This window comes from Rana temporaria, chromosome 6 (assembly GCF_905171775.1).
Source record: "Rana temporaria chromosome 6, aRanTem1.1, whole genome shotgun sequence".
Lineage (NCBI taxonomy): Eukaryota > Metazoa > Chordata > Amphibia > Anura > Ranidae > Rana > Rana temporaria.
Genome location: NC_053494.1, coordinates 145,110,344 through 145,138,342, shown reverse-complemented (window position 1 = coordinate 145,138,342; position 27,999 = coordinate 145,110,344). Strand labels below are relative to the sequence as shown.

Sequence of the window (27,999 nt, the reverse complement as noted above, 5' to 3'; positions counted from 1 at the left end):
TGTATTTATTCTTTCGTTTGAGCATGCGTAGTCTTGCTCTTACGATTTTTTTCGTACAAAAAGCAGACCAACGAAAATCAGACATTGAGTTCACATCCAACAAAAATGTTTATAGGCTGCACATCCAGCTTTTGTCTGATGAAAAAGTGAAAATCAGTTCACTACTATGTAGTGACTACTTGCAGATGAAGAAAACACAGCACTTGTCTACTGTGTAGTGTATAAACTAGTTATTTACATTTCACATTTGCCATAACTTTTTAGTATTTTTTGATGTAGGTCAAGGGGAGTTCCGACTAATGTCACTCCACAACAGCCGATAAATTTTTTTTTTTTTTTTTAAATAAAATGTATGAACCAGCAGGGTTCAGAATCATCATTATCCATTACTTTGCATACCATGATTGACTAGCAAAACTGCACCCGTTACAAAAAATGGCAAGGTTGCAGATAATAAAAAAAAAAATATAGTATCTTCTTGTGCAGTACATAAGTGCAGAGGGTATGATGGCAAGTAATATGGGTCGGACAGGAGTGTGGAAAGCATGATAAAAAAAAAAAAGTTTTGGGAAAAGGCGGCTATGATAATGTGTACAGACAGTGTCCAAGTTCTTGGGGAAAAGAAATGGCAAGCGCAGGAGGAGCGGTTACATATTACTTATGTATTTGTATTACATACATAAACTATTTGTTAACACTATGGAGACAAATACACGTTCTAGAAAAATTAGAAGCCCATTAGGCCCCTTACAGCAGTAGTCATCAACCCTGTCCTGAGGGACCACCAACAGGCCAGATTTTATGCATTACCTTGGGGAGATGCAGACTAGAATACTGCAATCACTGACCATCAAATGATATCACTTGTATTGCATTTCAGTTATCTTGCAAACCTGGCCTGTCAGTTGGCCCCGATGACCGGGTTGATTACCACACCACCTGTAAGCCCGGAGTGTGCCACAGCCTTAATTTTCTGGGTTTGAAATCACTCTAGAGTCTGTATGCCTTTGGAAACTCAGATGGGGGGGGGGGTAGATAGGTAGACAATGCTAAACAGAGAGGAAGTGCTACACAAGGTATGAAAGCAGACAGGTGGGTGGTGTATGAGCCAAGTGCAACATTGAATAGGAAGCTTCTAGTACAGCCGACAGGAAGAAGTTCACTCTCCCTACTGGCTCTGATTTGAAGAAGTGACCACCAAGGTGAAGAGCAGACAGAAGGAGGGTGTAAAGCCGAGCGGTTGCCAAAACCTTCCAGTGTACCCTTCTTTTAGTAAAAGATACAGGAAGTAAAGCTTTGTGTACTGGAAGGGTCATCACTGCTGGTGTGGATAACTAGATGTATATCTGACCCCACCAATAATTCACAAAGACCGACCAATGGGTGGGTTGGGTGTGGAATCTCGTACTGCAGGAAAAGTCACCCTATGTAAAGTGGCACTTTGCTCTAAAGACTAAGTTTTGCATATAAATTCTACATGGTAATAAAGCCAAGCACCAGTGACAAAATTGTTCCCTAGCTAATAAAACCAGTTACATGGAATAAAGATTGCAAACTTACCTCAAGAGGGGCTTCCTCATGACCCACGGGATGGCATGAGATGACGTATTCAGTAGTCTCCAAAAGGGGTCTCCACGAAATGGTAGTTTGAGATGCCACTTCCTGTATGCCAGTTTCATTGAGTTGTGGCCCAAAGCCGTGCGGGTAATGCCCTTCAAAATCTCCCTTAGGCTCATGGTAGGTGGGCTCATGAAGGCGTGCATCCACTGTAACAACATGACCAGGAGTGAATTGCCCAGGTCTCACAGGTAGAGCGGTGGTGGGCAAAACCTGACTTCTGAAGTATTCTTCAACAAATTGTCCTTCATGGCCAGTGCTGGGTTGTCCGACGGAGCCTGGAAGTTTGATACCATTACCATTGTCAAAGGTTGTCTCAGTGATGAAAGGTGTTTTCTCTACATCCGAAGGGACGTCAAGGATTTCAGGGCCAGGGATGGGGTGAGGGAATGTTACCAGTTGGGGAACCTCATCTGACCAAAGAAAGTATTAGGAGCAATAAAAGCAAAGCATTAGTTAAAAGCAAGCAAAAGCAAATGGTCCTTGGCACCAGAGCATGGTTTGTGATCATGGTGCACAGACAACAGTAGGTACTTTTAAAATCTAGCAATTTAAGGCCACATGCAAAGTTGATTTGATCTTTCCATACATTTGGAAAGTTGCTGGCGAAAACACTTTAGGTCTTTGCACATTGACAAACATCTGCAAAAAATAAAATAAAAAATCTGCAAAAAAAAAAAAAAAAAAATCATAGTACCCAACCTATAGGCCAGGGCACCAAATGGACTTCAAAGTTCTATTTTAGGGCTTTAGGTGATTTTACATGTGGCCATAAAAAAGGTGTAATGCATAGGTTTAAATTTAAAGTGCACATTGTTAAGGTGTCAATACACCAAAAAAGGCCGTTTTAGTTACAGGCCTCTTAAAATTACCAAGGCCATATCTGCCCATCAGTTCCTGGTTCTGCTCCTTCACAGACTTGAGGTCACAAGCCCCATGATACAGAGCTTTTTCAAATTCTGTGCAATATAAAAAATGCAGAGTACAGAGTTGTCAAAAATTAAAACTCCCATTTGGGTGGGCTGACCCTTTAAGTGCCATTTAGTTTTGGGTGATCAGGGGGCAATGCATCTGATCAGTACAGTTCCAACAACCCAGCTTTCATTAAATTACTATATAAATGGTAATTTGTCACTGCGGTGTCTGTCAGGGCATTGGAGAGTGCCTTTTGGCCAAGTCATGACTGGCACGCTCAGACATTACGAAAAAAAAAAAAAAAAATTTCCAGCTCGACTTACCAACCAGCCTGAAACAAACTGAAAACAGTTCATGGTAAAAAACATTACTATAGATAATGTGCTTCGGCTATGGAGTCTCTCAAAATGTAGAGTTAGGACTGCAGACAATACTGGGGTGCCTTGTCATGGCCTCTGCAGCTTGCGCATTTGCACATGTGTGTAAACTAAATCCATATTTTTAAACGTGAACTGTTTGACAGGACAATTTGATTTGTTGCAGGCTGGTTGGCATGTTGAGCTGGGAATTTTTGTTTTGCATGCGCTGCCCTTCCATGTGTTCCTTGCAATTAAGGCCAGTAATGGGTTGGAGAACTTATTTGTAGCATTAGCAGCGATATGGGAGGACTGCACAGGAAAGCAAAACTGCAGATATTCTGTTCACCCAAAACTAAAAAAAAGTGGTGGAGAATGTACTTTGTTGACCATTTAGCTTATCTGTTCAAATGGGAAAAAGGCACCACCAAATAAAGGCGATACAGAAATATAGATACCGGTATATGTATTGTACCCACTGTTAAGACCTTTAAAATGCATAAATGCTTTAAGCCTAAATTGTTTTAACATATTGGTTTTATTCAATGATTATGGTTAGAAAAGTAGTTTGCTTCACTGTAAAGGACATTTAACAATTGGAATTTTTCCCTTTGAAAACACATTTTCATGGGCTGCATTATTCATTAGACTTTTCCTTTGTCACCTGGTGATCGACCCAAAAAGGCCATGTTTTAATTCACTTTAGGGCCTCCTACACACGGCCGTTTAGTTGCATACATCGACTTCTAGTTGCAAAAATAAGCATATTCTTGCGGCTTGAAAGGCAGGTAACACGCAAATAATGGTGGCCACTGAGCCTGTACAGAGTATCCAACTGCGCCCAGGCTCAGACACCTGTTCCTAACCCCAGGTAACCACTTGGTGTGCGCTGACCAAGATTCTACTCCATTTGTTCTGTGGAGAACATGGACATATAGCCTGACCTGTACCCTCAGTGAAACATACACCGAATGGGAGACATATGCTGGAGGGGAGACCCTAATGTTTAAGTTAAAAAATAAATAAAAAATAAAATAAAAAAGGGGAAGGGTTTGCTGTAACTGATTGCGAAGTGTAAGCTGGAGTTCAGCTTCAATTTGTTAAACTAAGTCCATCTAAATCAGCTAGTCTAACAGTACCGTCTCACTAGACTGGCAACGCTAATCTGTCCAAAAGGGGTCCACTTTACTCTTGACCCAGAATGCAGACACCCTACGACATGAAGTGTGTTACTGGCTTGATCACCAGGTGAACTATTGCAGCCACCATATCCAAGGACTGGCAACAGTGGTAAACTGCAAAATTACATTTTTGTTTTGGGTTCAACTCAGCTTTACAAACGTCTGTATATGCAGAGCACACATTCAAAGGAAGTGGTCTCAAAAGATTCTAGTAAATCGCAACTTTTGCATTCTTGAGGCCATCTTGATATTTATACCAACATTTTTACTGTAGGTCTCTCACATTGAAGCAAACACCTCAATTAGAATAATTTCTTATACATTTAATTAACACCAGAATTAAAGGACTGAACACCATCTGGAGATATAGAATTTTATTATATATATATATATATATATATATATATATATATATATATATATATATATATATATATATATATATATATATATATATATATATATATATATATATATTCAAAATCTGCCCATTTAGTCCCAATCCAGATTTAATAAGCAAGGCACTTTAGTGTCTGTATCCAAAAGATGTTCAGTACAGGAAATTAAATCACTACATTGTAAAAGAAAGCAACTGCAGCATTGCAGACAAACAATGAGATGCAAAATTACTTTTGCAAAGGGATGCAAGCCAGTAAATTGGATGCATGTAAAAACAATGCAGTAAAGAATAAAACTGCCACAGTGCTAACACAACCTGCTTTGGACACATCCCTGCATCATTTACATATCTATATAAAGGAAACCGTTCAGATTACATTCTTTAACTTTAAAGACATACCTGTCTTCTTGCGACCAATCAGAGCCTCACTCTTCTGGTTATTTCTCACAGCAATTACATGAATAATGTATTCTACACCAGGCTCTAGGTCTGAAAAATTAGGAAAATGCAACTCATTGTTACATTACGTTGTATACATTTACCCAACTGCACTTTTGGTGCCCACTGACCCTTACATGTCCCTGATCCAGCAAGACCTTTTAACGGTGCATCTCTTCCGTGCCATACAGCCATTTGCCAGCATAGTCGCTGGACCTGCACATGGGCACTGCAATACAACTTAATCCTAAAGTTTTCAAAAGTTTGTTCCCCTAAATACCCCCCCCCCCCCAGTGTGTAACGTGCATTTTTATAAATCATGGGCTATCATTTTAAACTCCCACCTGATGTACTTGGTTGAACCTGCCAGTCACCTCTTGTTCTAACCCGACCACACAAATCAGAAAATGTCATAATGTGCTAATATGCATCACATAGCAGCACATAATGTAAAAGTTACCTTAAAAAAATAAATTAAAAAAAGCCCTTCATCAGCACACTGACAGGGTTTCCTTTCTTCACCTGGTCTTCCTTCCAGGTTTGAGGGGTTTGGTCCTTTTGAAGCGAGGAGCCGCAATGCGGTCACCAACGGGTGCATGTGCAGGGATTTGCTGTTCAACACAGGGCTCTTAAGGAACAGCAGGGGTATGCGTTTCCTTCAGAGTGCATGCACTGGCAACATCACTGTCAGCTTCATAAGTAAATATCTCCTAAATGGTGCACATTAAGTGAAATATTTACTGTACCCATTAGGCAAGCCTTATTATAGGAAAAAAACAGCCAGGGGATTTTACGCCCACTTTAAAGGGTCTTTTTTTGCTGGCTTATCTGTTTGAATGGAGTTTAATGTCCTTTAAAAATATGCAGGCAGCAATGCAGTATTCTCTTGAAATGCAAGACACAATAGGGACGATTCAATCAGCCATTTGTCATACATCTGAGGCAGCGTGGCTGTAGTCAGAAGCTTTGCATCCAATACATTAAAACTCACGCAGCATTTTTGTTCATGTGTGGGACAAATTGATATAGCCCTTATTTGCACTCTTAAACTGGGGACACGGGCTGAAAAAAAAAAAAAATTAATAAAAAAAAGAGAAGGAGGAGGTTGGTTCGGCAGGAACTGGATGACTTTTGGCCCATGTGTACAGCTCTCATCTGACAGAAGCTGGCCTCACATCCAGCTTCTGTTGAACGAACATGTTGGAAAGCCACCATCCGATCAGTGCTCTCAGCAGGGGGGGTCCCCTGTCAGAATTCAATAGCTCAGCAGGAAGATGACTGCACTATCACTTGTTAGTACAACAATCTATACGTTTTTGTTCAGCCCGCTCTGGGTTAAAAATAAAAAAGGGGCGGGGGGGGGTGTACCCAGAATTACTGTGCATCGCTACTGTCAATTCATAAGAAAAAACATAATTTGGTAAAAATGGAGGCAAGACCTTTCACATTGGGAGTAAATGGTTTCAGTGTGTAAGTACTGTATCACAGATACCATGTCAGACAAAATTCTGTGACAGATTCAAGTCCACCTTACCAACATGTACATGATTCTTCAATTTGTCACACTACCATGAGACAGATGATTTCTAATGAGCATCTTCAATACCTTTTATGAAGATCACAGAATGTTACATGTACTGACAATTGATCAGTTTGGACACTCACTGGTTATAGAGGCCTCAGTGGTTCCTGCGGGAAGGCGGGGCAGATGTTCCTTAGGTATTCCTCCTACTCGTTCATACTTAATGATGTACCCCGTGATGCGAGAACGGGGAGGCTGCCAGGAGAAGAGCAGGGAGTTGGGTGTGCTGGACAGGAATCGCAAGTTGGATGGACTATCAACAGCTAGAAAAGTAATAAAAGCAACACTATAATACCCATTACTTCATTCTGAACAGGGTACAAAACAGAAGGAAACAATGCAACCAGGGAATACAACCCATTCATGTCATTTTACCTGTTGACACATCCAGTGTGACAGGGGAGCTGCGGGCATTGTCATTTAAAGTATACAGAGAGATCTTGTAGTCTGTTCCAGGCTGAAGACCTATAATAGGAGCATTAATGTTAACAAGACACCAAGGTAACAGTAACAGGCACCACAATTAATGTTGACACTTTGAAGGCCTCGTAAAAAAAAAAATCTTACCTGTGACTGTGAAGGTTCTCACATCTGGTTTGATTACTCTCTGAATGGGAGTCTGGCCACCAACAGGAAGAGCCTCAATCAAGAAGCCAGTAATGGTTTCAGTCTTTGTGCGCCAGGTAATGGTTATTGTCGTTTCTGTAACATCTGTGACACGTGGACGGCGAGGGGGGCTAACATCTAGGAAAGTATAGGATTTTTTAGGCTTACTGGTATCACCACCTAGCAGATGCACACCAAAATTCAATTACACAACCCCACCCACCACACAGATTGTTCAATCAAAATTTTATATATATATATATATATATATATATATATATATATATATATATATATATATATATATATATATATATATATATATATATATATATATATATATATATATATATATATATATATATATATATATATATATATATATAGACATTAAGTGAAATGGCCCATTCAGGCTATGCATTATATTAAGGCAGGCATGTGACCGCCAATGCATTACTGTACGTTAGTGCCCCAAGTTCAAACTGGCAGTGCACCTTGCGTATCGAGCATGTACCTCGTTTAAAGCAGTGTTTTGCAACACGTAGTCCATGTGTTATGGTGCACTGCACGCGTTTAAACCACTACTCCGCTTCAAAATGAATAGCCAACAACGCACGCATAATGAGCCCAAGGTGGTTCCCCATAATTATTCACATGCCCAATATAACAAATGGATATAAATATTCAATGGTTCCACTTTTTTCTTCCTTTACTAAACACTTAAAAAAATATGTTTCGTCTTTGGTTACTTTACTTACTCTCCAGTGTAGAGATGATGCCTTGCAGTGGGGGACTCATCAGATCATCCTTAACAGCATATACATTAACTTCATACTTGGTGGCAACCTGATCAAGAAATCAATGTTTTAGTAGTCTCACGTTAGGTGCACCATAAAGTGGCTTTAAAAATGATCAGTTATACTTAACCAGATTAACCTTTACTGAAGGTATATAAATGCTTATTTGCAACCAAGTTTTCTGAGCATCAGGGCTTCAGGAGACAGATGGCTTAAAGTGCAATTTTGTTGCAGAACCGTATAAAGAATTTATAAAAGACGCATAACAGAAATATAATTTGAATAACTGTTATACAACCAGAATCACCATCTAGGTAGAAGGCAACATGTTTGGATTTAAACACCATTTTCATGGTAACAGCCCAATTATGTGTACTTGTTACAGTAATTGCAGACTCATATACTCCCACCCTAGTGCACAGATCCAAGTTTTCTGACAACCAATCAGAAACCTAGCCATAAAGTTGGTCTTGATGGCATGGCAGTCATTGCTATTAGCATTATATTCCATTATGATTGAAATTAGATGAATAGCAAAATGTCTTCAATGTTAAAAAGCAAATCCATAATCAACATCGACATAGTCAGCACATACTTGCAAGTGTTTTAAGTAGAAAAAATATCCAGCCATCACTCACCATCAGACCCGTAATAGTAGTGGCAGTCGTACCAGGTGCCGTGGTAAACTCTTTCATTGGTCCAGTTTTCTCTTTGGGATTCACACGTACCCGGTATCCAGTAAGCTGAACATTAGGTGCATGCCAGCTAAGAGTAAGGCCAGTTGGAGTCACTTGGGAGAGCTGAAGATTTGTTGGGGCAGGAATGGCTGCAAAATGATAGGAAGTGTTAAACAAATCAAGAGACAGAGGACAGTGAGACAGAGGACAGAGAGACAATATGAAATCGCTTGACTAGAAATGGCACTTCAAGTACCAAGGACAATGTGGCCTCTTGGATATTATTCCGCATATCGGGTACAGAGGGCCAGATTCACAAAAGAGATACGACGGCGTATCTCCTGATACACCGTCGTATCTCTGTTTCTATCTATGCGACTGATTCATAGAATCAGTTACGCATAGATATCCATAAGATCCGACAGGTGTAATGGTTTTACACTGTCGGATCTTAGGATGCAGTACCGCGGCTGCCGCTGGGGGAAGTTTGCGTCGTAAACCAGCGTCGGGTATGCAAATTAGGAGTTACGGCAATCCACAACGATTTTCGCGTTCGCTACGTCGCCGCTAGTCTAGTTTCCCGTCGCAAAGTTAGTCGTCGTTTTAGGTGCCCTAACTTTACAGAGCAATCGTATTGCTGTATAAAGTATGGCCGCCGTTCCCGCGTCGAAATTTAAAAATGAATGTCGTTTGCGTAAGCCGTCCGGGAATACGGAATTGCGGGTCGCCGTTCGAAAAAATTACATCACTGCGCGCAAAGCACGACGAGAATTGCGAAACGGAGCATGCGCAGTAGGTCCGGCGCGGGAGCGCGCCTAATTTAAATGGCACACGCCCATTTGAATTGGCCCGCCTTGCGCCGGACGTATTTACGATACACCGCCGCAAGTTTCCAGGTAAGTACTTTGTGGATCGGGCACTAAAACTGGAAACTTGCGGCGGTGTATCATAAACGGGTTACGTTACAAGGCCGCAAATGTATGTGAATCTGGCCCATAGTCTTGTACAAGACACTTATTTAGGAATGATTTGTAATGTGCAGGAATTCATAGTCACTCAGAATGGTTCACTCTAACTTGTTGAATAAGCCAGTAATGTTGGTACTCCCAGTCAAATATTTCCACTGGCTGGCATTCAGCATTTTAAAGGCTCACATGTTACATGCCTTTTATAAACCAGTTTAGATGCAAGAATTTTTTAACTACATGAAACAAACCATTTCAAAAAGTTATCAGAACAGCAGTACTGATAAACAAGATTGGAAATACCAGAAAGTGGCTGTTGACTTCTTGCTCAGTAATATACAGTATTAAAAAATACCAACAGGCACCAACAGCTATTAATGCAACTTATGTTCCTTTATAATATATCAGGATATACGGCACATGAACAACTAAAAGATGAACAGAAAAGGTGAAAGGGTGAAACACGAGGCAAAGTTAGTCATTGGAATTAAGAAACAATTTGCTGGTGGATGGCATCTGCAGGACAACAAAAATAACATACACATAGAACGCAAATTCTCCAGATACCTGTACGCTGGATTCCAACCACGGGCTTGCTTTCCAGGTCATCGTGCAATGCCACGATGCTTACAGTGTACTCTGTGCCCGGCCTGAGACCGTGCAATTCAGCAGCGTCGTCATCTCCTTCTGGAGCTGGAAACAACTCTCGGACTCCATCCTCAGGGCTTGAGTAGGTCACTCGGTAACCAGTAACCTGCCCTTCTGGGATTTCCCAGGATAGTCTAATTGAATCTACATTCACTTCTGGAAATGCCAGTCCTTTGGGTTGATCAATGTCTGTCAGGCAAATTAATCATAAAAGCAATTAAAAGCAAAGACAAGCAGCAGAAGCAGAAACAGGAAAGAAAAAGCTGCCAGAGTATTGCTACACTTCCAGCAGTTATAGAAAGTTATACATCATGTGTTACAGCTTGTTAGACATAAAAAGCAGCATTTGAAAGTCTGTCCATTCAAAACAAACTTTTGTTTGTGTAGACGCTGAGTCGCCCAATGGCTTAAACTTTGCATGGACTCCAAGCAGCCCAAGCCATGGTTTGGCGTGTCCAGCTCTAGATCCCACCTCCCATTAGGTGCAGCAGGAGAGTACAGCAGAGGTGGTGGGATCTAATGTCTGGCTATCTAAAATGGCCAACAGGCAATTTAAGCCAATACTATAATAAAGAATGGAAATTATAGTTTTGAGTGGACAGACCATTTCAGCAAATACATAGCCACCTTCACCCAGATAACTGTGCAACACCATGCTAAATTAACGGCAATTGCTTTATATCTAAAAAAGATATTAAGAAATTAACAGGCAATATGTCTACATTGCTAGGAGCACACAGCTCTGCGATTCAATCAGGTATGAATCAATGCAATGTAAAATGTGTCAAGTATCCTAAAGATTGAAGATTATAGATAAATGTTTGGAAAAATATTTGTGCAAGCTCTCAGGAAGACTGAGCATGTTTGCATATGCCACCCATTGATGAACCACAAACCTTAAAAGTTATAGGTCAACAAAAGAGGATATGCTAACTGCACTAAATTATGAATCCGTTTCAGCTCTACAATCTTAACACCTGATGCAAAAGCTTAATAATGCAGGAGTCATTTTGATGCTGCAGTAATACTAAATGCAATTAACTGCCATGTTCACAAGCACACTAGCAATTAGTTTCTAAAATGCAGTAGATCGCACTATACAGAATTAGGATGACAGAATCTTCTCCACTAAAAAGGCACCAACAATTCATAATGTTACATCCTTCAATTAAGTAGCATATTGAATAGGAAAAGCAGCAAAGTAAATTATTTCACACAATTTTTTTTTTTTAATAGAATACCAGTTGGGATACACTGAAGCACCAGGTTTTGAGAAAAGTTAAGCCCACAAGATCACAGGACATTCATCCATCACAGAGGGTGACCCTTCGTGCCTGCAAGAGTTTGCACATCCCCCAAAATATTAAGAAACTGTCTGCAACCAATATTGTTCTTTAGAGGACAAAAAAGTCAGTTATGTTTGTTTGTCTACCAAACCTCCACATCCCTAATCACAAATTCAACAACTCAAGAGCTCAAGTAATGTCACCCTTTCGGAAATATAACATGGGAAAAATATAATGGGAAAATGACAAATCCAAACAAGGAATACATACTTGTGACAGCGGTTTCAACTAGAGGCTCACTCTCTCCGCCAACACCCAGGGCATACACGCTCACCACATACTCAACAGTTGGTTGAAGCCCCACAATCGTCATTTCGGTTTGATCTGTGAAGAAAAAAAATTAAAAATAAATAAACAAAAAATGTGAAAAAGGCACAATTCCCATTGAAAAAAAAATATATGGCAACAAGATATTTAACATTCAAACCTTTATTTTCCAAAAATAGTCAATTAAAAAAAGGGTACTGCTTCCCACAAACAGTTGGCCTAGTCTTGTTTGAAAGTTTGTAGTATTTTTTTTATTAACATCCTTCCTAGATGACACTTCATTTGTCAGGATGTGAATGCATTAGCCACCTCAGCACCATTGTTTTACCCCCTTCAGTACCAGGCTATTTTAGGTTTTTGCGCCGATACTTTGACGATTACTCAGTCACACAACACTGAAACCAAATTTATATTAAACTTTTAAGCCAGATATAGTTTGAGTATGCACAATTTGAGTCTTGACAGGTTTAGAATCTATTCAGTTTATGCAACATTATTTTTTACAAAAAATAAAATGGATAGGCTATTGTGTGCACCACAATTTGGTGTATTTCTTAAAAATGTGTGGTTGATAAACAGCTGCACAAATTGCGTGTATGCATAAATTGCAACCACCATTTCTCTAGTCGTCTTCCAGGACGGCACCCTGAGAGATGACTGGCTTCTCCTGACAGGAAACACAATCAAAAAGAGGTTAAAAACCCCGCCCCTTCCCGTGCTCCTCAGTTCTTGATTGTGTTTCCCCACAGCGAAACGTTTATTTTTTTCTGACCCAAGGCCTGGGGCTGGTGGTCCCCCCCTGGGAACTGAACCGCAGGCACTGGGTAGCCTTTGGGTTCAGCGAATACTTCCACTCCTAGGGGGTCCCTTCTTACTCAGGGGGGCCTCACTATGTGAGCAGAAGAACCCCCCTGAGTGCTGGAGTCTCCTGGGGATAGGTGTCTATTCTGGAGCTCCAGGGGCTGATCCTCTCTCTCCCTGAGCCTTCCCCTTACCTTGGAGGTTTTTGGGTCGAGCTCTCTCCGGGGGTGGGGGCCTTCTGTGCGCTCTGGGGCTGCGGCCGGGTCGTCCTGGATCCCTGGGCGTTCATTGCCGTTCGAATTTTGGCGCCAAACCGGCATCTCTCAGAGCCGGCGGCGCGGGGCAAGGACGTCACACACACAGGCGCGCGCGTGTGTCACTTCCGGGTCGGCCTGGTAAAGATGGCGCAGCGCCAGCACGCCAGTCCCGGCTTACCACTACACCGGAGACACACGGTACGTCCTACCGGAAAAAGGACAGCAGCAGCTGAGAGAGAGCAGAGCCATCATCCTCCCGCGATGGAGCGAGAGGGCCGGTCATCTTCGACCCTGGCTGCAGAGGAGACCACAGGGGGTGAGTCTTCTTGAATACAGGTATGGTGGGCTAAAATCCAATGTGATTTCTCAGCATTTACATACATGCCTGTGTACCTTTTCCTTTTTAGGGGAGGATTGCACTGCCCAGGGGGGGGCTAGTCGTTCAAGCAGCACTAGTCGTTCCAAGAAATGTGGCTACTGTAGTTGCAAATTACCCTCAGATTATTTCAAACCCTTTTGTGCTAAGTGTATTGTTAAGCTAGCAGGGAAGGAGACCTCTGAGATTCTGAAGGGGTTTCTTGAGGTACAGTCAGAAATGCTCTCTACGCTCAAGGAATTTCATGTGTCTTTAAAGAGCAAAGAGCCTGAACCCCCCATCGCAGGGCCCTCTTCTCAGGAGAGTTCCTCTTCACAGATCTTTAGAGTCCGCCAGGAATCCCTTGGTTCCTTAGTATCTGACTCCGAGGACTCAGAGATTCCCCCTCAGGAGGGTGGCTCTCTTGGTCAGGCAGAGGAAGAGAGCGAGGATACTAGGGCAGGCAGGTATGTCTTTGCTGCGGACGATATGGAAGGCCTCCTAGAGGCAGTATATGCCTCTGAAGAGATCCCTCAACCTGCGGAAGTAATTTCCACTCAGGATAGGCTATACCAGGGCCTGCTAAAACCTCAGGCCAAGGCTATTCCGGTACACCAGTCCCTAAAGGATATTATCCTCAGGGAATGGGCAGAGCCAGAGAAGAAGCTTTTAAGGTACAAGACCTGGAAACGACGTTGCCCCTTTAAGGAGGAGGAGGAATCAACTTTTTTTAAGATTCCTAGACTAGACGCTCCGCTCGCGCAAGTTTCCAAGCAATCGGATCTCTCTTTTGAGGACACAGGCAATTTGAGGGATCCTATGGATCGGCGGGCAGAGACCTCCTTGCGTAGGGCCTGGGAGGCTAACGCGGCTGCCTTGGGCCCCGCCTTAGCCTCGGCCTGTGTTGCAAGAAATGCCAATTCCTGGATCTCAAAATTGCAGGAACATGTGTCCCAGGGGTCAGATTCTAAGGAAATTTTAGAATCCCTTCAACTCTTAGGGAGCGCAGTAGCATATTTAGCAGACGCCTCTGTAGAGACTGTGCGTTCTACTGCAAAAACAGGAGCCCTCCTCAATTCTGCCAGAAGGGCAGTGTGGGTCAAAATGTGGAACGGGGACCTTGCGTCCAAAAACCGCCTTTGTGGTCTTCCCTTTGAGGGCTCCCTGCTCTTTGGTTCAGGCCTGGATCAGGCCCTGACTAGATCCTCAGAGAAAGGGGTTCGCTTTCCTGCTAAGCCTAGACAAAACAAGAAAAAGTTTTTTCGAGGCCCCCAGGGTGGATTTGGAGGTAAGAACCGTCCCTCAGAGAAAAAGCCCCCTTACAACAGGCGTTGGGGTACTGGGAAGGAAAAGCAAAAAGGAGGTATCCTCTTTTCCAATCCCAAGCCCAGCGACAAGGACTCCAAATGACGGGAAGGTCGGGGGAAGACTCTCCCAGTTCCTTCCCAGATGGGAGAGTATTACTCAAAGTCCACATATTCTCCAGATTGTAAGGGAAGGTTACAAGCTAGAGTTCCGTCAGCTTCCCCCTCAAAACTTTATTTTGACGCATTTACCCAGGGACCCTCTCAAATCAGCAGCCCTTCTACAAAATGTTGCAGAACTGGCACATCAGGGGGTCATAGTCCCAGTCCCGGTGTACCAGAGAGGGTTGGGTGTGTACTCCCACATCTTTATGGTTCCCAAACCTTCAGGGAAATTTCGTCTGATAATAAATCTGAAGCCCCTGAATACCTCCCTCCTCCACAAGAAGTTTCGTATGAAGAGCATTTACAGCCTCAGGAGGCTCCTACTGAGGGAGGTATTCATGGTCACCATCGATTTACGAGACGCATACCTCCATGTCCCGATTTTCTTGGGGCATCAGAGGTTCCTCAGGTTCGCGATCGCCTCCGTCCAGGGAGTGCAGCATTGGCAATTTGCTGCCCTTCCTTTCGGATTGGCCTCCAGTCCAAGGGTCTTTACCAAGGTCCTGGCGGAGGCGATCGCTTTCCTGCACCTACAAGGGATAGCGATAGTTCCCCATCTCGACGACTTGATACTATACAATCAAAGTCGGGATCTCCTTCTTGCGGATCTGGCCACTGCAATGACTACCCTCGAGTCCTTGGGGTGGATCATCAACAGGGAGAAGTCCTCTCTCCTTCCAGAACAGCAGAAACTCTATCTAGGGTTTCTGATAGACTCCCTGGGAGGGAAGCTCCTTTTACCCAGCGACAAGATCCGAGGTCTCATGTCAGTGGTCAGATCAACGTTGGAAAGAGCAGAGTCCTCCTTCAGGGACATCATGAGAGTCTTGGGTCTAATGACTTCCTGTATTCCAGCAGTCCCGTGGGCTCAGCTCCACTCCAGACCCCTACAATTTTTCCTTCTCTCCTCCTGGGACGGAAAAAGGGAATCCCTAGAGCTCAGTGTCAGTCTCCCAGAACCAGTGAAACTCTCACTGGGTTGGTGGCTCATCCCACAGAACCTACAGCAAGGTCTGTCGTGGGGCCAGACCAATCCGGTCAGGATCACCACGGACGCCAGCTCATGGGGGTGGGGCGCACATCTGGACGATCTCCGTGCCCAGGGTACCTGGGGACAACGACAGAAGGGGGCCTCTTCAAATTACCGCGAGCTATTAGCGGTCGGAGAGGCTCTGAAGGCATTCGAGGACAGAGTCTTGGACCAGGAGGTCCAGATCATTTCCGACAATGCGACCGCGGTGGCCTTCCTCAACCATCAGGGGGGCACCAGATCTCGCACCCTTCTAGACTTGTCCCTAGAGATCCTGGGCTGGGCCGAGCAGAGAATTCTCTCGCTCTCGGCGGTACACCTGAAAGGGACCCTCAATCTGGAGGCAGACTATTTAAGTCGCCATCCCATTCTCCAGGGGGAATGGGAACTAAATACAGAGATTTTCAGTCTAATATGCCAGCACTTTGGCAGCCCAGAGATAGATCTCTTCGCCCGCAGGGCAAACCGGAAGGTGAAGAGATTCTTCTCTCTCTCCCGAGAACACGGCTCGGAGGGGGTGGATGCACTGGCACAGGTGTGGAGGTTTCAACTAGCCTATGCCTTCCCTCCTTTGAGCCTAATTCCGAGAGTCCTGCAGAAGGTAAATCTAGCAGTAGGGAAGTTCATTCTCGTCACACCCTGGTGGCCCAAGAGGGCCTGGTTTCCCGCTCTAGAGCGAGGGTCAGTGTTGCCTCCCCTTCTCCCTGTCCGGGCGGACCTTCTTCGTCAGGGTCCGATTTTTCACCCAGAACCCGGCTTCTTCAAGCTGACGGCCTGGTGCTTGAGAGGCGGAGCCTGAGGGAGAAGGGCTGCTCAGAGAGAGTTATTGACACGCTTCTAGCCAGCAGGAAGGTAGTCACTAGGCGTATATATGCCAAAACCTGGGGTATCTTCTCTCGCTGGTGCTCAGAGAGACATGTTTCTCAGCAGGAGACCTCGGTCATCTTAGATTTTCTCCAAGATGGAGTAGACAAGGGGTTAGCCACGAGAACACTAAGGGTTCAGGTAGCAGCCTTGTCATATTTTTTGGATAGACGTTTATCCCTGGACCCCCTGGTTAAGAGGTTTCTTATAGCCAGAGACAGGTTGTCCCCAGTTCAGATCTCTAGGGTTCCACCCTGGGATCTTTCGTTAGTGTTAAACCAACTTACCAAGGCTCCGTTTGAGCCAATCGACACTATCCCCATCAGGTTACTCACCTTTAAATTCGCCTTCCTCTTGGCAATCACAACGGCCAAGAGGATAGGTGATATGCAGGCGCTCTCCATTAAAGAGCCATTTTTTCGCTTATTTGAGGACAGGGTCGTTCTAAGTCAGGACCCCCTTTACCTTCCTAAGGTAGTGACAAAGTTCCACAGGTCACAGGAGGTAATCCTCCCTTCTTTTTGTTCAAATCCCCAGAATGAAGGAGAAGCTTCCTTTCATTGTCTGGATGTTAGACGATGTCTATTAGCTTACTTAGAAAGAGTTACAGTCTTTAGACGTTCTACTCATCTATTAATTTGTTTTTCGGGTCAGAAAAGAGGCCTTCAAGCGTCCAGAGCCTCTATTTCCAGATGGATTAGGCAGACAATTTCCTTAGCTTATGTACAAGCCGGTAAGGTAGCTCCTAATGTTAAAGCACACTCCACACGATCACTAGCAACCTCCTGGGCAGAAAGGGCCGGAGCTTCGGTGGAGCAGATTTGCAGAGCAGCGACGTGGTCAAGCCAGAACACGTTCCTGAAACATTATAGAGTTGACCTACTGTCACCTCAGGACTTGGTTTTCGGGAGAAAGGTCCTGCAAGCAGTGGTCCCGCCCTAAGGTAGGCCTGAAGCTACTTGCTTCTCTCTCAGGGTGCCGTCCTGGAAGACGACTAGAGAAATGACCAGTTACACTTACCGGTAGCTGTATTTCTGGTAAGTCTTACAGGACGGCAGGCCTACTTCCCACCCTCGGGATACATTATTGGTTTGTATTATATTTTTTTGTGGTGTTTTTTCCGTGCACTGGTGGGTTCATACTTTATCTCAAACTGAGGAGCACGGGAAGGGGCGGGGTTTTTAACCTCTTTTTGATTGTGTTTCCTGTCAGGAGAAGCCAGTCATCTCTCAGGGTGCCGTCCTGTAAGACTTACCAGAAATACAGCTACCGGTAAGTGTAACTGGTCATTTTGTGCTCCAGGGCCTCAGCTTTCAAAACATAATGCTTCAGAAAATATAGAATGTTTGGAGTGGCAAAGAAATTTTTAAACAAAACATTTTAACATGTGTACACAAATAAAAAAATTGCCCTGGACAGTAAATGGTTAACTTCCAGTGTTTTTTTTCCCCCCTGATACTATATAAAAAAAAAAATAAAAAAAAAAGGATACCCCACCACACCTAAACAGGCCAGTATTGAGGAGGAAAAAAACAGAGTGCACCAGGTACATCAAATGTAAAAGTCACATTCAGAGGCATCAAGAGATAGGCGTTATTATAAAGGTCATATACAATGGGAGGATGATGATGAAGGGTGCAGGCTATGGTAGAGGAAGGGTTTATACAAATGTCAGACAGGATGAGGCTGACAGACAGGAGAGGGTAAGTTTTCATATATTGTTGGCACCGTACTGGATTGAACTGGCTCTGGCTGTTGGTCAGGAGTAGAGGTCGACCGACATGGGTTTTTCTCTGGCTGATATTTAGAAAAATAGGGGGAGTCAATATATGATGCCGATTTTTGCAGCTGATATCTCCCCCCTCCCCCCCCCCCTTAGTCTCAAACTCACCTACTCCACTCTCCCCTGCCTACACCTGTCACTTTACCACACACATGATATCCTGAGTACAGGTGGCACCAATTGTCAGACACTAGGTGGCACTGGCTGGTTTCACACTGAGCAGATAGGGTAACTGTGAAACTGACATGTAATAATGCAAAGAGGAGCTGTCAAAGTCCGTAGTGATGTCAGGGGTGGGCGGCACCCAGCAGCTATCCAACACCAGCCAATGATTGGGCAGTTTAAAAAAGGGGCGGGCCACATACATGTAGCAGCCCACCCAGATCCCATTGGCTGGTGTTGATAGCTGCTAGGTCCTGGCCACCCCCAACATCAATGCTCAAATTTGACAGCTTCTCTCCCCCTCTCTCTATTCAGTTACATGTCAGTTTCACACACCACGACGCTGCTCTGCCAACAGTGTGTGGAGAAGGGAGGTAAAATGTGAGCATGGTGCGGTCAGTGGTCAATATCAGCCGATTTCTCCAAAATGGCCAAATATCGGTCGACCTCTAGTCAGGAGGCGCTCTTCTCTCACACACTGATCAGTGTGAGAACAAACAGGGCTTCCTGATCACAGGCCAGCAAGTTAGACAGCTGCTAACTGCAGCCTGTGGTTACATGCTATAAAGCTGTGATTGGTCACAGCGATCACATAGTACAGAGCCACTCATTGGCTCTGTACCATTTGCCTGTAAATTGGTGTACAATTGCAGTACGATCACAGGACTGCATTCCCCACGCCCCAGAGAACGGTACTTCCTCCCAGAACAAAAGTGAACCAGTCAGAGAGGTTAAATCAGGTCATGCAGGGTACAATAATATAAATAGTTACCGGATGGTAAAACTTGGGAAATGGTCTCTCCATGACCACCTTTAGGTACACTTGTAACCCTATAACCAGTAACTGGGCCAGTAGATGGTGTCCATCTAACATGGATGCTTTGGTCTTGGACATCCGTCACTTGCATCTCTGTTGGTTGCACAACACCTGAAAAAAAAAAGTTTTAAGTACCGCTTACGATTACAAAAGTATGAGATTTCAATATGTTGCATCTTTATAAAGACAGAATGAAGTCCATTTGGTATACCTGTTGAATGAACAATTGTGATTGGCTTGCTTGTGGCAGGACTGTCCCCTCGGCCAGTGACAGCATACACAGTAATAGTGTAACTTATGCCTGGTTTTAGGTCTCTGATTGTTGCAGTGTTAGAAGTGCCAGGCACTGAGATTTCCTGAGCTGGTCCTTCACCTCCTGTGTGGATAAAATGAAAATCAGAAAATGTTATGATTCCCATTTTAATTTGAGTTCAAAATTAGAATACTTGATTTCAAAATATTTCTTAAACATACCAGTCTCCGATGAAGTAATTCTATAGTATCGTACATTGACTGCAGGTGCATCCCAAGTAACTGTAATTGTATTGGGAGAAGTAGACCTTGCTTCTAGCTCAGTTGGTACATCAGACACTACAATAGACAAAGCAGTGTGAAGGAAAAAAAAAAAAACAAAAAAAAAACAAACACACACACACAGGGTATGTTGACCTAAATCATATAAAGCGCCTGCTTGGGTTCTTTAATCTAGCCCAGCAATGCTGAAAGAATAAATGCCGCAGATTTTCCCTTTTCCCCTGCTTGAGTGATACCTGCAAAAAGGGAGAAAGGACTGAGCACTGATTGGCTCTCAGTAAAGGCAAGGGATAGGACCTGCCCCTAGCAACCAGCCAGGAGGATCTGGATTGGCTGCGTGCATCCCCACCCACAGATAGGAGACTATGTGGGGTACGAAAAGAGCACTGGGACCCAGGCGAGTCAGTGTACAGGACTCAGATTGCCGCTACACAGACCCTGGTGGGAGTTTTCCGGAGTTTCTGGGGGAGCAGAGAGTGGGAGGGAGAATGTGCTGCTGCACTCAAATGTTGCCTGGGCTGTGTGTGAAGGAAGGAAGCTGCAAGAGACCTTTGCTACTTGTAGCCCAGACAGAGCTGTAAGTACTGTGCAGTTATGACAACTCCCAGCAAGATGTCAGGGAAAGCAATAGCCTCAAGCCAATGGCAACAATCACTGATGTCAGTGGGGTAGTTTAGGTATAGTAAATCAATGGCAGCAGAAAAAGCAGAAATCCCATCTAAATACTCACACAGGCTATACAGTCAAGGACTTGGTCCCATGCCGACACAACACCACATGCTCTTATAGACCCCCCCCAATGTCACAAGCATCTGCTCTTCTCACGATGGACAGTCCAGGGCCCCAGCAGCCACAGATAAGACCCCAACTTCACTCTACCATTGCTTATTAGCTTGCAAAAAAGTTTAACAGTGACATTTACAAATACATACTTGAATATATTTTAGAGCGTAGTGTCAGTAGACTCACAATCCTAGCAACACCCATGCACCATAGTCAAAGACCTAGGGAACCCAGGGGTACACTCAGAAAAAAGCACTTCACATGTCATGGCTAGGATGTGGGCTTGTAGAGATCATATGCAGACATGGGAGTGGCTTAAGAGAAATAGGTTAAATAAGTAGAGTCCGAGCCTTTTTGCTATATACACTGCACATACGACGCAGTTTTTTTACCCACAAATATGGCCAAATACTGTGCTAATCTAACAGACACACAAACCTTGTCACAACTGATAATTTATAAAAAGGAAAATCTTTCAAATATACTTTTCTGGACACTGAGCTGCTGATGGGGATGCTTTGAGAATTTGAGGATTATAAAAGAGCACACCCCAGCACCACCCTGGCACTGCCGCTGTGGCAGACTCTACACTGTCCCACGTGGCAGTCTTTGCAGTAGGTAGGCTGTATTGCAAGAGTAATTCGTACGGCATTGTGAGGAGGCTTTTTAAAATGTTGATTAATGTAAAGTTAATTGTGGGTGGAACTCTTCTTTAAAGAGTATAAAATGATTATCCATCCATCTATCTATAAAAAAATATAATGGTAAAATTAAGGCAGGAGTTGAGGGATAGGGAGATGATTGTTAAAAGTTGTTGTAAACCCTTACCCAGTGAAGAGACTATCCACAGATGAAACAAATCCTCCTACATAAGTTGTTGCCCGTCTATCTGCAAACGTCTCTTCTCTACATTCAAAAGTGCTGAATTTATAAGCTTGTCCATGTTCAAGAAAAAAAAAAAAAAAAAAAAGGATGGAAGGAACTCTGCAGAGCTCTGTGAGGAGAGCTCTGAAAGCTGGCTTGAGGGAAGAGACGCTCCCCTTCATTACAGGAGCAGAGCAAAGGTGGTCAATCTGCTGAAGGTCCCTCCCCCGTCACCATTTTTCTCTTGTGTCAGAATTAATGCTGATAGAAGAGAATCGAGGCAGTAGACAGAAGTTACACTTAGTGCTTTTAAATGAGAGAAGTACACACTATAGAGGGACGTGCTTTGTTCATATGTCAATGTCTCAGGTGTACAACCACTTTAAAGGCAACAGTTTAAAGATTAAGTGTTAACTGTTTAGCCAGGGAATAGTTATTGGTTTTCACAAGTCTTTATCCCCAAAAGCCCCTTGCCAAAAAATAAAACTAAAAGTACAAAAATGAAAAATGTACCATTTAACAAAGCCTTTGGAGAACAGTATTTTCAGGTACTCTACATACCTGTAGCTTGTTGGCCTACAAGTGGCAAGCTTTCCTGGACACCGTTGACAGCAATAATACTGACAACATACTCAGAGCCTGGAATAAGGTTGGTAAGAGTGATGGAGTTTCGGGATGGAGGAATTCTCTCTTCTTTGGGACGCATATTCCCACTTTCCAGCTGGTATCGAACTTTATACCCAGTAATAGTAGCACGGGGGGCATTCCAGTGTACAATAAAGGAGTTTGGGGTGATTTCAGAAAAGTCAATACCAGTTGGTGAATCAAGGTCTGTGGTAAAGAAAATAAAAGGAAAATTAGGGGAAATAAATAAATAATAAATAAAAAAAAAAACAAACACACGCAATCTATATCTGAAAAAGGTGCATATAAGCGGTGTGTCACAAAAGAAAATTCAAACCATGACTCATGCACAGACATTTTTTTTGTATTATGACTTACATAATATGCAGGAATTTACTTAGTATACAAAGTAAAGTCTTTTTGTAAACTAGGCTCTTTATCTTACATGTCTGCTGGTTGAAATGCAGGAATCCACAGCTTGCGGGAATAAAACATGCAGCAATGAGCCAACATCTGTCCGCTCTACTACAAAATGCCTCAGATTGAACCTGCTGGCATGGCACTCTAGCCAAGCAGAGATCTTATAGCAGTTTCAAAGACAACAAGACAGCCATTTACCACATAAAAAAATAAAATAAAAAATTTGTGGGCATAAATCCACTTCAAAGTTTTTTCCAACACATTTTAATATCAATGCTGCTTTTGTCATTCTTATGTTACAGCAAAGCATTTATGTATACACCATTAACTGTAGCTTGTAATATTAGGTCTCAGCTTGGGGGGGGGGGGGGGGGGGGAGGGGGAGAGAATAAAAAAAAAAAAAAAAAAAAGTTGTGTGGAACAGACACATATGGCATTTAAGACACACCATCTCAATAGGGATAGCTCGAGAAGCCACTCCAAGCTTTACTCTGGAAGATGTGACATCTTCCAAGGGATCTACCTTGTGTTTAAAGAAATTTGTAAAATCTCTAGTGAAAGAACATACTTCACCCCAAATCTGAAAAAAAGGCATATCTAAATTTGATGGACAGAAATGCGTTAAGTGCTTGAGTCATGTAAACGATAGCATAACAAATACTCACTTGTTCTATGTACTCCATTAAGTTCAGTACTTTCCCTTTCTTCATAGACTGAATGAACATTGACTTGATATTCCGTAAATGGAAGAAGATCTACAAAAAAATAAAACCACAATTTTATACGCAATAAAAAAAAAAAAAAAAAAAAAAAAAAAACACATGTGCCATCCTGAGCAAGCTCTGAAAGGAGCAAATCCCAAGTACAAAAGTGAGCTTACCCAAGTATTAGAAACTTTACTGACTTACTGAGGGGGGGTTGGCTAGAATCTGGCATCATCTTGAAATGCTAAATAGATGCTAGAATCATTCCAAAATGGAGCAGTACAAAAACCAGGATGGCAGCTACATATTGTGAAGGCCTGGATTTCATTGATGCAAGCCCCCCAAGTTATCTGGATAAATACGATGCTCACGTCAAACTGAAGCACTGGAAACCCAGAACCATAATCCATCTCTTGGCTTACCAGCTTAAAGCTAGACTGTTTTGTCCAAATGTCAGCTTCTATTTGCTCAAAAAAAAAAAAAAAAGGCTCACATTCAAATGCCATCTTAGCAACTTTTTGTTCTATATTAGAAGAGGGGGGCCAAATCTTAAAAGGAGGCCCCACTGTTAAGTGTTCGAGGTCAAGTCAATTAACATTTTAGATGCTGTAAGTAACTAAAATCTGTCTATATAGTACTTGAATGAGCACTGCCTAGAGTTTACATTCTTTGGAGCAAAAAAAAAGAAAGTGGAGGAGACGGCAGACCTGCAGGGTCTAAAAAAGTGTTCACAAGATCATTTTGTCAGGAAAGTGCACCAGTGAGATTCACACACCCACCAAATGCCGTTACACCAATTTTACTTTTCTATTCACAGTTGGAATCTTACTTGCTAGCACAACCATGTTATCAGTTCGAGAGATGGATAATTCAGTAACATCCTCAGGTCTCTTGACAGGGAAATAGCGTACAAGGAAGTTAGACAGCTCAATGGAAGTTGGGGAAGACCAAGTGACACGCATTGAATCAGGACCAGTATTGGTGAAGCGCAAGTTTGTTGGGGGTGGAACAGCTAAAAACAATAAAGAAAAAAGTTAAATAAATGAAGCATGAACATTTCAAATAAATTATTCATGCACAGAACATGCAAAACACTACATTAATTCTTAACTATATCCCTGACTTTCTAATATATTTACAAAGGGTAAGTTATGTTGGTATTTATGGTGCTAGATTAGATTAAGAGGCACTCGGATAACAGCCAACACCTTTTTTGTAATTTTTTTTTCATAAGAGTGAGGCAGGCATGTCAGTTACGTTTTTAATGCTCTACAGGTCTCCATCTGTAAAATTTCTCCCAAGATTCTGTTCTGTGTGTGACTGGTGCCACCTCAGAAGTGAAGATAAAAAGAGTCCCAAGCAGGGTTACAGCAAATATCAATCCAAGCTGGTACAGGTTACTGTAATTTGCACATGGATTCAAGATACTCTATTCACAGGCGTTTCCCCATTATATATTTTACAACCCACACCACTAAGGCTGGATTCACACCTATGCAGTTTTAGTGCATTTTGCAGATTTGCACTACAGAACGTGTTCCATAGGAATCCATGTTAAATGGACTGTAGTGCAAATCTGCAAAAAGCACTAAAACTGCATAGGTGTGAATCCAGCCTAACATCTTACAGCAATTGCCTTGGTTTTAAAAATGTTGACAGTATTGCTAGACCTGGATCCAGCACCTCACTTTGGCATAACAGAATATTACAGTAATACTATGTAGATGTAATCTAAAATTTAATACAGTACTACATGGTTTTACATAAACTGGCTAAACATATGAAAAATTTGAATTAAAGTTAAAAAAAAAAAAAAAAAAAAAAAAAAAAAAGTGCTTTTCAATATTGGAGCTTAAAATTAAAGACTTATTTAAAAATGCTTTTCGAAAAGGGCATTCAACAAGCATGCAGCGACACCATAATTTAAACATGCAGAGCAGAAGGAAGACACCGTTGTATACAAGTCACCCACATGTAAATATTACATTTTTGCTGCTCGAAATAAAACAAAAGTGTATTTGACATTTCAAAAGGAGGCAAGCCTTTGTTTGCTGAATTTTTACTTTGGTAGGACATTCTTCAGGCAAAATAGGTTTATGCAGGTCAGCACATTTGAAGTAAAAGAATTCTGTGCAACACTACTGCTCAAAATTGCACCCGTTTTTAAGTTTTACAAAGACCTTTACTCATTTCTAGACCTGCGATACAGAACACACCCCTTTCCATCTAAAGAAAGGTCATATAAGGCTCATTTAAAGAGCAATTCTATAATGAATGGATTATTTCAAGTTACCAGCTCCAACAAAGCAGCAATAGAGCCTCCCATTTAATTGCTAGCTATAATATAGAAATTGTCAAATCTTAAGAATACTCCATCAAAGATATTATTGAGGCCAACATAATTATTTTCATCATGTGGGTGACCCATACAACGGAACCCTCCTCTGCAAAGTGGCTAGGATTGTACAATCACCCGTTTGCTGTACGATTGTGGTCGGGGCGCTCTCTCCACCGTTAATGAGTGTTATCACGCTGATCTCATAATCAATGCCGGGCTCCAATCCTGAGACCTGGTAATACCCCTGTGAAGGGTGCACAAACTCCTCGTAGACAGGGACAGACTCTCCTGCGGCAACCACCGTGATTCGGTAGCCAATAATGGTGGAGGCGTTAAGGGGTGTCCATCTCAGGTCAATACTTGTATCGGTTACATCGACAAACTTTAGGTCAGTGAGCTGGGGTATCTCTGGCAGGGTGACGCAGGAAAGAAGCAGGGGGAAGCAGGGGGAGGAAGCAAAGCATGTCAATCAAGAATTGCATAATTACACGTAAATTAAAAGCAAAACAAAAAATTTGAACAAGCAACTGATACTCAAAGTGTGTCTGATTTATTGAATACAATTGTGGAATTGATGCTTTACTGCATTGAATTTTGCAAAGCTTGTACAGGTAGTACTTTAGACAGATCAGATTACACATGTAAAATACATGTGCAAAAATGCTTTGAGGTTAGTGTATAGCAGTTTCAGCTCTGAGTTTAATGCACCAAAAAAAGACTCAAACTGGCATGACAGCCATATGGGTTTTTAAAGTGTGCCTGCCCCCATCTACACACACTGCTTGTCTTCGAATATGTAATAATAAAAAAAAAAAAAAAAAAAAAAAATTGGTATTAGCACTGTTCTAGCACAAACAAAAAACCCCCAGAAAATATACTATGATAATTCTTAAGAGTTTTGTTTTTAGTCATCTAGTGACAGGTTTGTGGTCAGCTGAAATGTTATAAACCGGTAACATCCTGGATTGTTTTGTGTTGTTGGAATGCACTTCAAGAAGCAATAGATAAAATGCATCTAATGTGTACCATTTTGTGAACAGACTACAACAAGCCAGCAGAGGTTGGGATAGGTTGCCTTGACCACCAAGATAACACATCCAAAACAACAACCATCGCTGTGCAAGCAAGGAAAATATTACACCAGAACTCTTGAACCATTCTAGCTGCCCAAATGTTGCCCAGTATCATTTAGGATAGTTATGGTGACAAATTGATGATTTGTCTGAATCGTAAAAGCTTTGAAAAAAAAAAAAAAAAAACCTCCAGACACACATTGGCACATTTTCATTTGAACGCAAGCATCACATCAAGCAGAGGATTAGTGCACTATATAGTTTTACTGTTGCAATAAGATATTTGCCAGAGACCGTGGGAATGCAAACAAGTTATGAACACACAAGGTCTACTATATTAGACATATAGGACCTTATTCTCTACATAATGACATTGTTCTGTGTAGAGTAAGCCCAATAGGCAGACCTGGTAAGCAAAATCTACCTATAACCAATGCAAATGTTTAGTGCTACTGTCAATCCTAACCTGTACAAATTCATGTGTGTGATTTGTTAAATCATTATTTTCCAATGGAAAACAAACTATGATCTATGAATCAAAATTTAATAACTTGATAGGCCATGCCAGATCACCTACACCGCACCTGACTGGCAAATGCGGCACTTTCATCTGTCACACGACTTATAAATATCACATTAAGGCCAGGTCTGTTTCACAGTTCCCACTTGCATATAAGCTCATTGAGTGATTAACGGTCAATGTCTGGCCCTGATTGCACACAGTCTGTGTCCCGAGCCGATCATTTGTAGGCAACTGGTGCTTCAGCAATTACAAGCAACAGGGACACGATTAGCTGTGGGAACCATAGGCCTCTTCTTGCTTTCAATAGAGCTGTTGCCCACAGCTAAAAATACTGATAACCCCTGCATGTAAATCGCCAAAAGGCCCCATTTGCAAGTGTGAATGGGGCCTTAAAACCACTGCCGCTTTACTAGGCAAGAGATCAATAAAATTATGTTAACTCAAATATTCCATAATTGTGTGCTCTTTAACCGATGCACGATCATATACGTTGACAGAATGGCACGGCTGGGCAAATATAGTCCCCTTTAATTTGCTGCTGTGTGGTCACGCGCCGCCACAAGCTCAGTGACCGGACCCACGATTGGGTCACAGAGCCGAAGAACAGGGAGATGTCAGTGTAAACACTACATCTAACCGTTCTTCCTAGTGACATGTCACTGATCGTCTGTTCCGTCATCAGGAACAGCGATCAGTGACGTGTCAAGGCAAGCCACGCCCACTAACAGTTATAAGGACTCCCTAGATCACACATAACCCCTTCACTGACATTTTTACAGTTATCAGTACATTTTTACAGCACT

At 42.6% G+C, this 27,999-nt stretch overlaps 1 protein-coding gene across 7 annotated transcripts in view; it reads right to left on the bottom strand.

Moving 5' to 3' along the window:
* Window positions 1-27,999, bottom strand: part of FN1 (fibronectin 1) — an 80,689-nt gene that overhangs the window by 7,613 nt on the left and 45,077 nt on the right. For 2 of the 7 annotated variants that reach the window (XM_040357489.1, XM_040357490.1), the window contains 16 exons: window positions 25,736-26,008; window positions 24,092-24,274; window positions 23,224-23,313; window positions 22,076-22,345; window positions 19,808-19,924; window positions 19,545-19,709; window positions 19,289-19,444; window positions 11,739-11,852; window positions 10,102-10,371; window positions 8,531-8,718; window positions 7,854-7,941; window positions 7,057-7,233; window positions 6,865-6,954; window positions 6,573-6,752; window positions 4,869-4,958; window positions 1,561-2,030 (listed from right to left, as the gene is read on the bottom strand). In XM_040357489.1, coding sequence (XP_040213423.1) covers window positions 1,561-2,030; window positions 4,869-4,958; window positions 6,573-6,752; window positions 6,865-6,954; window positions 7,057-7,233; window positions 7,854-7,941; window positions 8,531-8,718; window positions 10,102-10,371; window positions 11,739-11,852; window positions 19,289-19,444; window positions 19,545-19,709; window positions 19,808-19,924; window positions 22,076-22,345; window positions 23,224-23,313; window positions 24,092-24,274; window positions 25,736-26,008 — 2,921 coding nt within the window. The remainder of the gene's footprint in view (window positions 1-1,560; window positions 2,031-4,868; window positions 4,959-6,572; window positions 6,753-6,864; window positions 6,955-7,056; window positions 7,234-7,853; window positions 7,942-8,530; window positions 8,719-10,101; window positions 10,372-11,738; window positions 11,853-19,288; window positions 19,445-19,544; window positions 19,710-19,807; window positions 19,925-22,075; window positions 22,346-23,223; window positions 23,314-24,091; window positions 24,275-25,735; window positions 26,009-27,999) is intronic. The other 5 variants (XM_040357493.1, XM_040357491.1, XM_040357494.1 and 2 more) reach the window with 5 other exon arrangements.